This window comes from Plutella xylostella, chromosome 20 (genome assembly GCF_932276165.1).
Source record: "Plutella xylostella chromosome 20, ilPluXylo3.1, whole genome shotgun sequence".
Classification (NCBI taxonomy): domain Eukaryota; kingdom Metazoa; phylum Arthropoda; class Insecta; order Lepidoptera; family Plutellidae; genus Plutella; species Plutella xylostella.
Genome location: NC_064000.1, coordinates 5,686,537 through 5,700,127, shown reverse-complemented (window position 1 = coordinate 5,700,127; position 13,591 = coordinate 5,686,537). Strand labels below are relative to the sequence as shown.

General features: G+C 37.1%; 3 protein-coding genes across 9 annotated transcripts; 2 read left to right on the top strand and 1 right to left on the bottom strand.

Annotated features, from left to right (window-relative positions):
* Positions 1 to 797: 797 nt before the first annotated feature.
* LOC105384653 (40S ribosomal protein S12) lies at positions 798 to 3,474 on the bottom strand. Of its 2 annotated transcripts, XM_011554925.3 has the most exons (6): positions 3,386 to 3,474; positions 3,214 to 3,251; positions 2,774 to 2,908; positions 2,009 to 2,111; positions 1,285 to 1,386; positions 798 to 913 (listed from the first exon to the last, which is right to left on the bottom strand). In XM_011554925.3, exons 2-6 carry the CDS (start codon positions 3,228 to 3,230, stop codon positions 851 to 853), a joined length of 420 nt encoding a protein of 139 aa, XP_011553227.1. In that variant the 5' UTR covers positions 3,231 to 3,251; positions 3,386 to 3,474; the 3' UTR covers positions 798 to 850.
* A 270-nt stretch (positions 3,475 to 3,744) lies between these two features.
* Positions 3,745 to 11,193, top strand: LOC105384680 (dual specificity protein phosphatase CDC14AB). Of its 6 annotated transcripts, XM_011554955.3 has the most exons (15): positions 3,748 to 4,276; positions 4,382 to 4,557; positions 4,732 to 4,879; positions 4,980 to 5,109; positions 5,240 to 5,365; positions 5,452 to 5,504; positions 5,726 to 5,919; positions 6,146 to 6,236; positions 6,338 to 6,440; positions 6,594 to 6,686; positions 6,772 to 6,949; positions 7,111 to 7,293; positions 9,111 to 9,241; positions 10,266 to 10,336; positions 11,017 to 11,193. In XM_011554955.3, exons 1-15 carry the CDS (start codon positions 3,897 to 3,899, stop codon positions 11,102 to 11,104), a joined length of 2,145 nt encoding a protein of 714 aa, XP_011553257.3. In that variant the 5' UTR covers positions 3,748 to 3,896; the 3' UTR covers positions 11,105 to 11,193. The 6 variants fall into 6 exon arrangements, 4 of the variants coding, with proteins under 4 accessions (XP_011553257.3, XP_048484195.1, XP_037965763.2 ...); XM_038109834.2 differs by lacking the exons at positions 3,748 to 4,276; positions 4,382 to 4,557 and having other exon boundaries at positions 4,868 to 4,879; positions 5,244 to 5,365; XM_048628238.1 differs by lacking the exons at positions 3,748 to 4,276; positions 4,382 to 4,557; positions 4,980 to 5,109 and having other exon boundaries at positions 4,740 to 4,879; positions 5,244 to 5,365.
* On the top strand, positions 7,658 to 8,797 carry LOC105384652 (protein NDUFAF4 homolog). Its single transcript, XM_011554924.3, has one exon. The coding sequence runs from the start codon at positions 7,801 to 7,803 to the stop codon at positions 8,446 to 8,448; it is 648 nt and encodes a 215-aa protein (XP_011553226.3). The 5' UTR covers positions 7,658 to 7,800; the 3' UTR covers positions 8,449 to 8,797.
* Positions 11,194 to 13,591: the final 2,398 nt, after the last annotated feature.

Sequence of the window (13,591 nt, the reverse complement as noted above, 5' to 3'; positions counted from 1 at the left end):
TATGTGCTCAAGGTAGTATTGCGTAGACATTCGTCTCTATCGACAGAAATGGTATCAAGGTATTCTAACTCTAGGACAGGTAAGAATATTATTCCCACAACAAAACATAGAACTTATTTTTCTGGACAAAATTACTTCCATCAAAGCGCTCGTATCTATAATAAAATAAACAAACAACTCGGTATTTACTCCCACAACAAGCACGAGTGTAAAAATATAGTCACCGAATTTCTTTTAAAACTAAGTTACGATGATACTGAAAACTTGCTCAAACCTTGGCTCTAACAGTAACAATTATTGTTTTATTACCTATATTTTATGTAAATTTAGTCATGCTTCAATCCTTCCTTGGATTTTTTTTAGTTTAAATTTTAGTACCTACCTATATTTCACATTATTATAATTAGCTCATATTTTGTTAATCTTTTAATAGTAAAACCATTGTATTGGTAATTTTTAATAACTCGCACACGAACAGGCAACTAAATAATGTAAGTATCCCTAAGATACAGGCTCTTGCCTAGTTTAGGAGATACTCATGCTATTTTAAGTGTACTTAATGATATAAAACGCCTTTACCTATGAAAATTACCTATGTAAGTGCGCTAATGTACTTATTATTATTATTTCAATTTTTTAAAATCATATTTCAAATTAAATTAAAAGATTATTGTTATTAATGAATTTTATAGTTAAATGTATTTTAATTTTTTTTTTTTTTTTAATTATGCTTCTTTAGTGTTCATTCTAAGATAATGTTTGAGTTGAGGTTTGAGATTCGGCAATAAAAGTGTGTGTTGCGGTTTTTTTGTGTTTTTTATTGGTTTTAGCTTAGATTAAGACCTAGGAATTAGCTTGAAGACTTCAGGTAGTCTTTCAACACATCCAGCGCTGGAGTCTCCTCACCGAAGTCCTGAAATTAATTAAAAACCTTGTCAGTAATTGCACAAACTGACTGTGCTTTAATATAATGCCTAAATAAGTGTATTTTGTTTGTTTGAGTGATAGGAAAGTAGTTTATGCAAGTAACACAGACACTATAGGGTCACACACATACTGTAGCGCAGTTTAATAAAAACCTATCAGCTACATGAGGGCAGCAGGGTTTGTGCTAAGCGCATGGATCGCCAAATTTAGTGTAGTATAATTTGTACAATATCAATTAGAAAAATTGGTGCATTTTACGTATGGTTGCGAGGAGATTATGTAAATACATGCCCAATATACAAGTGGTTATGTCAGTCAGAGCCTCAACCAAACCTGCTTTACAAAAGTGTGTGTTACCTTGATGACGACGCATGAGCATCCAACAATCTTCCTAGCCTTGCCATCCTTGTCGATCTTGCACAGACCGGCCCACTCGCCGAGCTTCTTGTTGTTGTCCACCTGGAGAATAGCAAATAATGTGTGTTGTAGTGCAGCATAGAAGCCAGTTTTATATGCCAGATTTATGTGTAAGGTTCGCAATACCCATAAAATCAAACTGGTTTAATTATTGATGTGATATCTTATCCTGTTATGGCAGTGGTGAACAGTATCTTATGAAGAACAGGGTAATGAGTGAATAATATAATTTATACAGTGCAGTTACATTGGACATTAATACTTTTATTTTGGTGACCAATCTTCCTATCTGTTTCATGAGAGTTACGTAAAAGATGTATAAAAATGTCTGAGTGCTAGGAAGGTAGGTCTCGGCATATCGCCGAGGCACCATAGGGGCACTCACATCAGTCTACGCTCGTAATGTGCCACTCTCCACACAAGGTGGGGGCGGCTCGTGCTGAGCGAAAGTATATAAGTTGCATTCTTATTCTGCAATTTAATTATTGCCCAAAGCCTAGTCACGGCACACTGATCGAATAATATCAGTTAAGTAAGTGGTTGGAGATAAAACTTGTCACAATAATGTTGATTACTTCTCTGATCAAACAGGCCATTGGATCTTTACTAAAGTTCTGAGACCTCAGGCTCCTAAGACAGCTAGCAAAATATTCCGTATATTTACCTTGACAAGGGGGATCTGGTGCTCATTGCACAGAGCCTGGACGAGCTTCTTGTAGGCAGCCTCGTCGCAGTTCTCAGCAAGGACACAGAGGACCGCTTGCCTCCTGAAATTTACATCACACTTGGTAAGCAGTGGTAAATATTGAAAAGCAGATGAAGATTCTTTATATATGAAGGAGACAATAAGTATGCTTCAGTTCTTTACCAGTTGTTTTGTAAGTAGGTACAGTATGATAAACTATTTAGAAACTGTCCATTGAACCCAACAACTGGATGGTTCAGTGGTTAATATTTACAGCAGCAATTTAATGAAATAGAAAAAGTTTTACAAATTAAGTAAAATTTGTAGCACAATTGGGAGGCCACGGCCCTGAAGTAGCAGGCGCCGTGGTACTATGTATGTGCGTCACTATCAGCAGCGGACATGACCAACAATAACTGGCATTATCAGAGGTATTTCCACAAGGACAGTGACTAGAACAGCCACCACCCAAGTGAATATTCAGGAGGATGTCCACTGCTCAATAAATCACAGCAAGTCATTAGTAAATTTACTAAAAGTGATGTTCAGTTCAGATTCAGTAAAATTACCAAAGTAAATGCAACTCAACTATAAAAACTTTCCCTTTCTCTCTATTCTACACAGTAAAATTCATGTAAACTACTCAACAAAACAATAAGGAACGTTTCAAATAAATCCAAAAAACACCACCAATCACCAACTTCATGTGTTGTTTTATCATGTTAACAAAACAGTCACACTCACTTGTCAAGAGCCTTGGCAGCCTCGTGCAGGCCGTGGACGAGCCCGCCGTGGATCAGGGCTGTCTTCAGTACCTCCTGGAGCGCCGTGTTCACGTCCATAGCGCCTCCGCTCAGGACGGGGTTGGAGGGTACCTCACTGCAGACATTGTTTACATCAGTAAATAGCCCAAATAATGGGAAATTGTTTGGCATTTGAGTTGCGGTGATAGTAAAGGGCATAGAATGAGGGAGAGTTTGATAGAATGATAAGGTTTAGGCATGATAATGGTCAGTATAACCTATTGTTATTTTGAGGTTATGTTGACAGCAAGTTTAACAGTAAAAATTTACAAATAATCTAATGATATAGATTGGAAATCGTCGTAGTAACTAGGACTAAGGGCCAACAAGGGTTGAATATGAAAAATATTAAGAGATAACGACCAAAACAATAAAACTTACACTTCGACTTCAGCCATGGTTTATAATGATTCTTTGACCTGAAATATGAAACACATAAGATAAAGTAGCTGGATGGCATATTGCGGCAAATGGCACAATCACTTTAATCACAAAGATCACTAAAATATCAACAGATTTAGAAAATATCGCACAGAAACGTTTGACACTCTACCTCGGGCACCGGAAAAAGAGAGAAACGCCCTCTGCCAGTGACAGATGCAAACATTTTTGACGTTTGAAGATTTGCGTTTCGTTTCAGATTTTGGCAATACTTTTTGGGGCACTTTAAATAATTTCTGCATAAAAATGCGAAGGATTTCGAGTAAAGTTTTAATGCCAAAGGAACATAACACCTACTAACTACTATACAACTCTATAAAAATAAGAATATGAATGAACAGTGAAGGCATCAAGACGCACCAAGGTCCAAGAAGTTATTATTCTAGGGCCAAGACACTCTGGCTGTCAACAAAAATGGGAAGTTTTATGCAGGAGGATGACAGCAACCATAGACTAATTACAGCAACATTGCTTTCTCTATGAGATTCATCCACAATGTTATTTTGAATTTTTACGAGTTTAAATCATAGTTTTTAATAGTTAATTATTCCTTTATTAGTGATAAAAGTTTTGTAAATGTGTTATAATTATGAAATAAGAGTTTACACCCCCTCAGACCTCTAATGATGGCACCAGGACAAAATATAATATACAAAATAGAGTACATTAAAGATGTTTTATACTTTGCGATAACAAGACATGATAAAGTTTTAAACAACACTACTGATACGCATTACTTTTCGATTGATCATGAATTAATTTATGAAAACTACTATTCTGATTTCGGCCCTTTAAATCTTGGCTGTGTCTACAAATATTGCACGGAGTTAAATGAAAAACTAAAGCATTTATTAAATAAACAAAAAATAGTGCACTATACATCAGAGGATCCAAGGAAAAATGCCAACGCTGCGTTTTTGTTGGGCTGTTTTGGTGTACTATATTTGAGTTTGCCGCCAAAAGATGCACTAAGACCACTCATCTCTCATGGGCAGTCATATCGGTATATTATTGGCTATTTAATGTTATGTAGTAGTTTCAAATTTAATGTTAATCGTACTTTTCATAGTAGGTAATTTAATTACATAAGAGTTGAAAATACACACAGGCCCTTTCAAGATGCAACGCAAGGTGAATCTATGTATACTATAACCATATTGGACTGCTTACAAGCTATCAAAAAAGCACGGGAGCTTGGATTTTTTAACTTTCAAGATTTTGATCTTGAAGAATTCGATAAATACGGAAACATACAAGGTGGAGACCTTAATTGGATTATCCCTGGTTAGTCTGTATCATATACCTACGTAGGGAATTCGTACATGTAGCAACTCAAGCAAAACTCGTGGACCTAAAGTTCTGGCTTACTCAGGAGTGGTCCGCAGCCGTGGCAGACCACTACCATGTTTTGGATATTTGAGAGAAAATTTATTCCATCTAATAGTATTGCATTTTCAGATAAATTTTTGGCCTTTATTGGACCAGTTGACTGCAGTATATCACAGTTTTCGTTTTACCATAACCCACAAAAGTATATTGAATATTTTCTTCAGAACAATATAGGATTGGTGATACGTTTAAACAAAAGGTTTTACGATGGGAACGTGTAAGTCCTAATTTATATCTATAAATCGTGCTAGTTTTACTTTACCAAGAAACCGAAAAGTGGGTGGTATCTATGTAGTTCACACTGTACTTGCTTTCAGATTTAGAAATAAAGGCATAGCTCACCTAGATTTATTTTTCCCGGATGGTTCATGCCCTCCGCGGCACATTTTATTCAAATTCCTTCAGATAAGTGAAGAAGTCAACTGCGCTATAGCAGTGCATTGCAAGGTTAAGACTTTATTTAGTAGGTACCTACGCATAATTAAATATAATCATTGATTTATTCAAGTAGTTCAAATAGTCATATTTTATTTTACTTAATCGTTTTTGCATAAACACTGATGTAATTATTGTTCAGGCAGGTCTAGGGCGCACTGGCTCATTAATTGGTGCTTATCTGATGAAACACTACCGCATGACTGCCCTTGAAGCTATAAGCTGGATGAGAATATGCAGACCCGGCTCTGTAATTGGCCATCAACAGGTTTTGGAACTTTTATCCGCTTATATAATCATATCAATATCCTCGGTACCTTTCCAGTTTGTTACAATAAGTTTTTTCCCCTATAGGATTGGTTACAGAAACTTGAGCCGTGGCTGATCAAACAAGGCAATCTTTATAGGTACGAGTAAACAGGTGATAATAACAATCATCGGTATTGATTTTTATACTTTGCTTATATAAGTACCTACAAACTAATTTACATGCACGTCTAAGTATGAGACGTAACTAAAAGATCACACATTTAAATTGTCCTCTTTTAGAGGAGTTATATTTATATGCAAGCTTATGAAATTAACCTCCCCTATCCTATTTTATTATGAAATTTAAAAAGTTTATCAGGAAACGCGTGTACCAGAATGCAGACGAATTGCCGATTCACCCATACGGCGTATATTCTATTGCCAAGAAAGACTTCCGTCAGCGGGCGACGATCCTCAGGAATAAATCACCATCACCACCGCCTCCGTTCCAAAGAGGGCTGAAGTCGTATATTGAACATCCTATTCGACCGCAGGCATCCAAAGTCAGAGAAGGTACTCAGTATTGTTTAAGTAAATAAATAGTAAGTATAGCTAACGACTGCCGTCGAGATTTACTACCCTTTTAAAAAATCTCGGATAGGCAGGATCGTTACCGTAGCAAAGATACTTTAGTATTATTTATAATGGCATATGACTGTATATAGTTGTAACATGAATACAGTTAACATGAATAAATTATGATGATGATCATGGTAAACTTTAGTTTTCTTATTATTAGCATCTGACAAGAAAGCTGAAAAACACCAAGCAGAAAGAAGGCCCAGTCCATCAAAGAATAGCTTCACTTCCAAGAACTTGAGTAATAAAGGGTGTGTATTATGCTATCGTAGGTGCCTACCTATATTTATTTGTAAATTTGATTCAATAAACTATGGATTTATATCCTAATAACTTTCAATTGTTCTTATAGAAATGAAAAATTATATAGTCGGTCTAAGACTAGTCCTATAGGCGCTGGTGATCCTCGAATACCATCCCCATCACAGACGTCAAGAGACTCGAGGAAAAGCAATGTAAATACATATTTTATGATGATTTTACGTACCTACTTACATACATTTAATATCTTAATAAATATTATTTTTGAAGTAGGTATACTATCAAATATATTCACAAAACTACAACCTAAATTGTAACATTGACCTATTACTTTCTATTTATTTTAGGTTTCACATACTAAGAACCTATGTGGTTTTCAACCAATGCCTCCATTTCATGTACTGAATACTCCTATTATAAAAAATATTAACGATGCAAAGGTGCGGATATTTCTCTTTTACTTATTTATTTGGGAATCGTCACGCCGTAGATTTTCTCTAATAAAGATATAATGCTTTATTGCAGAACTTTCTATTAAGACCATACAGTTTTGGAGAAGAAAAACGAAGAGAATCGACCACTCCATCAAAGATCGTAACGCATTACTCATCAAAACCTTCGAAGTTGTGTGAAACATTACCTTCTATAGTGCGTAAACCACCTTCGCAAATAAGTACTACTAATGCTACTGCTACTGGTACAGGTAAATAATTATCTACACTACCAACATAGTTAGGGCTGCCTACAAAAATAAAGGGCCCTTTCCAATCGAAGAGAAGTTTATAAAATTTTAATATGAATGTAGGTAGTTAGTTACTTACTAGGTACTCGTAACATAAAAAAATCTACTGACTTTTTGTACAGCTATTCGAGGACTACAGCCAACCCAGAACCAGAGCCGCCGTCTAGGACGTAGCCCGAGCCCTTCACCCACGCGGAGTATGAGTCCCGTGGTCCGAAATTCACCGTCTCCAATACCTACCATGAATAGCACTTTCAATAACCGTAGAGGAAAAGACAAAATGATATCTTCAAGAAGTACTCTGCGTGAGTAGTATAATTTTCCCATTAGTTTAGAAATTAATGTGTAGCTAGCTATCTTTTATTAGGAACAATACTGTATTTTTGTAATATGATTAGGTACCTAAATACTTTTTGCATAGCACTATCCATATTGGAAATCGAAAATGTGGGTTGTAGTAATGCAAACTTATTTGACCCATTTATTGCTGGGTGAGTTCAATTTTCAGCACCAGAAAGATGCAGGCTGAAAGCTTGGACCGTGTTGCTGTTGGTGTGTGGGTAGGAGAGCTGAGGAAGTGTGTCTTTGTTGATTTCACCGTGGTCATTGTTCTGAGATCCGATCTGTCAAGTTATGATTTGAAGTTTCTTTCTTTTCTTTCTGTCATGTCATCTGTCCCTGTCAAATATCCAACATAACCTCAAATGGCGTTTTTATTTACTTGTTAAAGTTGATGAAAACAAGCGATTTACTATAATGGTGGGTGAATAAATCTTTAAAAAGTGATAACTGTTTAGCTAACGCCACCTGAGATGGGTGCTTTAGTGACCAAGGCTTTGCGGCCGATAAAATCTTTCAACATCGAAAATCGGGCTCACCGTGTAATATCGAAGGAAAAACCGGTGCCGGCGCCGAAATACCCTTCCAACCTCGAAGATGTGCGTCGAGCGATGGAGCTGGAGCCCGACCTGGACGAGAAACTCGAGAAAAAGGACGTAGCTCTGGATGATAGGTTGAAGAATGTTTATGTAACTTCGAAAGGCAGGCCGGAGGATGATATTACGAGGGAGGCGATGAGCTCGGGCCGCCTGCTGCCGCAGGACCGCAAGCTCCTCCCAGACTACGACTTTGGCTTCAAAGAACCAGAACAGGTCAAATACGGACGCACAACCCTCAGAAGCGCAATGGATTTCATCTCCTCACATCAAGCCAACCCTACTGAAGTCACCGCCGAGAAAATAGCCTTAGAATATAAGCTAAAGGAAGAGGATGTTAAAAATATACTCAAGTATTTTAAAACATTTGAAGTGTATGTGCCGAAGACTAAGTCCTCGCCTGCTACGTTTGCGGGGCCCGCAGCTATTAGACATGGAAAACAACCTGTATACAAGGTTCTAGAAGGCAATGGAGATAAAACAGATAATCTTTTGGATGAGGATAAAACAAAACAGAAGAGCTAGATAGAATAAATAATATTAGATGTTCATTGAATATCTTCCTAATAAGTTAAATGCTACAGATATACTGAATGGAGGGGTATATGCAATGCAGAATTTTAAAGCTGTTAATGAATATTATTTATTAGGTTTACAGAAACTTACTCAAAGTGGAGATTGTGTGACATTGACATGTCATTGTTATATTGACTGGTTGATTTTCAACATATTCTCATCTACTTATACTTATACTTTTTTTTGCACAGAATGTTTATTTAATACTATCTAGTATACAAATAAGGACCTAATACAACTTAAAATAATGTGATTTAGATGTAGTAGTAAATAATAATAAAATATGTTTTGTTGTTCAGTATGTCTTGTTTTCATTCATAACATCAATTAAAAACACTTCCTATAGTTCCATGGATCATTTTATTCTCTCGATTTTCCAGTTCCTACAATATGCCTCTATTTTATCGTGCTTCATCCTTCTTCATCTACAGCTAAGCTAATTGCAATTTTTTTTTTTACGAATTAAGTTAAGTAGGTACTTATTAAAAACCTGTAGAACAAAAGTTATTCAGAATTACCCTGCAAGTCACTTCTTTCGGGTTAAGTATTTTTACTTTTTTACAACCTCTACCTACCTACTCCTTCATCCCTAACCCCACTCCCTCTCCCAGCCTCGCTAGGCGCAGCGTCTCTGGGCGCGCGGCGCACGGCGCCCGGCGGCGGCGGCGGGGCGGCGGCGCCCTCGGTGCGCTCCGACGAGCGTCCGCTAGCCACGCAGGGTGACATGCTCAATAGCATCAAGGTGGGTTTCGGTGCCTACGGGCAGCTGATTTATGTTTAAGCGACTTTGAACTCTAATAAGTATCCATTTGAGTAATAAAGTACCTACGTAGAAAATAACCTACTATAACTAGGTAAGTACTTTGGCAGTGAATGAGTTTGAGAGAGATAAGGCACAAAAGTGTCCCTAATACCCTGATTACACCTACCGAGAAGAGTGGCCGAAACCGTATCCTCGGCCGATTAAGTACTCACCGTATCATATCATATTTTATTATTTTATTTTTTATTTTAATACCTGTTATTATTAATGAAGATGTCAGTAAATAATGTCATACACATATATTTTAATTATTGTTGTACCAATGTCAATCTAAATTGTAATTATGTTAATGTTCATAATAATTTTCCAATGTATTTTTTATTTTTCTATTGTGTCCACTACCCGCATGTAACGTATGTTTAGTTATCCGATGTGAGATGGGACAATCTGAAAACCAGCGCTGTAACGTTGGCCACAACTTACAGCAGATGCTGAGATTGTTCCATTTTGCCATTTTTTCATTCAATAAGTACATTTTTTTAATTTTATTGCATGTTTTTTTTTTGGCAAATAAATTAATTTTCTTCTTTCTTCTTCTTCACCGAGCACTCAGTCAATTGCTAGCCATTCACTGGTCAAGGATCGCGGATACTGTCTCGCCACTCTACTCGGTAGGTGTACCAAGGGTAGGACAATTTTGTACATGTCAAACTCACTCACTGCCAAAGGAGTCGGTTGTTTTCTACGCTCCGTTGTTATTGCTATTGCTTTAGAGTTCCAAGTCGTTATACTTATAATAAATCTCGTTAGTTAGGTCGTGGAATGTACCGACCTCACGATGAAAGAAAACATCGTAAGCAAATTATTCACATCGCCCTTCTCTAGATGAAATCAGATGAATAGGTAACTAGGCACCAAATTAGTAGGTAGGTACCTTTTGCAACTATGCCATATAGTATGAAACTAGAGTAACCAATTCTATAGTTAAAAATTCTATTTGCAGTTGCAAAGAAGATTGAAAGAGTCTATGCAATCAGATAGAAACTGTGCACTTTACAATAAAGGTAACTCTAGGTAAGTGGGATATTTGACTAAATACCTATACGTAAAGCTCATCTGGCTTTCCTAATTAGGTATACACGGCTTACCTCTTAGATTAACAATATAGGTACGTAAAAGATGGTGTGTCACATACAAACACAAAGCAAAAAACTGTCCGTATTTTGTCTAAATTGAACTTAAGCTGCGTACAGACCGGGCCAACGAACGGCAACGGTTATCCCAACGATGGATATTTATCATACATAATACAGGGCAGATTGCAGCAACGAAGGTCAACGAAACCCGTTCGTTGGCGTTCGTTGGGCCGGTCTGTACGCAGTTTTATAGACAACCCATGAATAGTAACAAATCTTCTAACCGAACTAATTCAAAATAGCTCAGTGGTAGAAGTGAAGTGTTATTTGTCAAGACGTTTCTTTTGCACTGACACTCCATCTAGTTCGTATTAAGGCCTGGGTCTCCTATTTTCGCTGTAGGTCGCGTCCAGCGTCGTTCCGTGGGCCGCGTCACGATGCTCACTATAGAAATGTACTGCGGTGGTGCGGTCTCCCTCACACGCCGACGTTGGCGCGTATACGTAGTGAGCATTGTGACGCGGCCTACGGCGTGACGCTGGACGCGATCTACGGCGCGTAATAATAGGAGACCCGGGCCTTAAATATCGTTGGCTTACCTTCTTACCTTTCCTCCAGCGGTCCCATCAAGCAGCAGCACAGCTCCAGTCGCCAGGTAAAGCCTGCTGAACCCTCGATGACTAAGGTCATAAGGAAACAGAGGTGACGGATAGGTCGTCTGATATAAAAATTTACATTGATTCGGTCGTTATTGTTGGTAACAGGATAATAAAAATACTTGAAATCTAAAATTTACTCCGTTTATTTATTAGCCAGTTTGTGTTACACATAGAAAAACGCTGGGGCGATTGTGTTACACGATGATCATATATTATAGGAATATTTACAATTAAATACAAACTTACTTTCGTAAGTACCTCTAACTTAATTAAAATTTATGGGTAACATAAGATAGACATAAATAACCTAATTGATTTCGTAAAGGCATGTAGCTAGGTAGGTACGTACCTACAAATGAAATCTTAAATAATATAATAATCACATCCATTACGATTGGCGAACACCGGATGGAGCATTGGTTAGTACCTAACTCTGACTGCTAGACCGAGGAACCAGTCCCGAGTTCGATTACCGGCCGCGGCCGATATTCTGTTAGAGACGCATATTATTCTTCTTCTAGGTCTTCCTAAGGTCCTTGAAGGGTGACTATGTTTAGCAGTGGACGAATATTGGCTGATGATGATGAGAGGTATACAGGGTGTTGCAAAAAGCCGAAAGGGGTGACTCAAGTCTTTTTTTCCATTTTCAAAACTCGACGTTGTTCAGAATGACCCACTGCTGAGTCATACCCTTTTTGCAACACCTGCAGGTGTAGGTGGTATGTAGAATCAAATTGAAGTGCATGATTATCGGTAATGAATATCTAAATAAGAAGGTAAGGAACCTACCATTGATTGAATGTACTTTTTATTGCGTCTAACCATAGATATGATTAAAATACCATTATAGGTATTACATGTGGAAATGGAATAGGTAGGTATGTGAGAAAATTTAATAAATATAGAAGGTGGAATGTCTCCGTATAGAGACCAGAATCTTCTATGACTTTAAACGATAAAATTGTTAAAATGGAAATTGTGTAAGTAAGTACAAGTTACCTACATTAAATTTTACAATGAATGGAATTTTTCTTTATCTAGCTTTAAGGCGGAATGTGTCAGATATGATACCAAATACCTTTTTCTTTTCACATTACGGTATTCTTCCTTCGAAACCAACATTTGTGATGACATCACCTGAGAATCAAATTGAAATGCACGAACCCCCTCAACGTAGAAATAATGCGACCTTCGGAACCCTTTACTCACCAGCGAGATAATAATAAGCTCTTAATGTTTAGTAGGTACTTTGAGTCCATAGAAGGTGGAATGTCTCCGTTCAGAGACCAGGAATCTTCTATGATTATAAATATTATAATATTTGAAATGGAAATTGAGTAAATTCAAGGTTTTTGCAGTAAATGGAATTGCACTCGTCTATCATCTAGCTTGAAGACGGAATGTATCAGATATGATACCAAATACCTTTTTCTTTTCACATCACGGTATTCTTCCTGAGGAGTCAACATTTGTGATGACATCACCTGAGAACCAAATTGAAATGCACGAACCCCCTCAACGTCGAAATGATGGGACCTACGGAACCCTTTACCCTTTCCGATCACAGACACCAGCGATGAAATTGGAATGTATAATATTAGTCTACCATTTCAGAAAGGCTGACAATGTAGACCTACATGTTATTAAAACCAGTGTTAAAATGTAAATTTGAAATAGGGTAAATTTATAGTTTGCAATAAATAAAATGCACTCATTTATCATCTAGCTTCAAGGCGGAAGATATGATACCAAATACCTTTATTTCACATTACGGTATTCTTCATTATAAATCACCGAAGTTTGTGATGACGTCACCTGAGAATCAAATTGAAATGTACGAACCTCCACAACGTCGACATAATGGAACTGACAGAATCCTTCCATCGAGATAATAATGAGCACTAAACGTTTAGTACCCTGAGTGCATAGAAGGTGGAATGTCTACTTTCAGAGACCAGGAATCTTCTATGACTTTAAATATTATTACTTTGGAAATTGTTTAAATTCAAGGTTTTTGCAGCAAATGGAATTGCACTCGTCTATCATCTAGCTTGAAGGCGGAATGTATCAGATATGATACCAAATACCTTTTTCTTTTCACATAACGGTATTCTTCCTGAGGAGCCAACATTTGTGATGACGTCACCTGAGAATCAAATTGAAATGCACGAACCCCCTCAACGTCAAAATAATGGGACCTACGGAACCCTTTACCCATTCTGATCACAGACACCAGAGATGAATGGAATATAAATGGAATGCACTCATCTATCAGTTAGCTTCAAGGCGGAATGTATCAGATATGATACCAAATACCTTTTTCTTTTCACATTACGGTATTCTTCATTAGTACCAATATATCATGTGGAAATGGAATAGGTAAGTGTGGGAAAATTTAAAACATAGAAGGTGGAATGCCTCCGTATAGAGACCAGTAATCTTCTATGACTTTAAATGATAAAATTGTTAAAATGGAAATTAGGTAAGTAAGTAGTTACCTACATTAATTTTTACAATGAATGGAATTTGCTTTA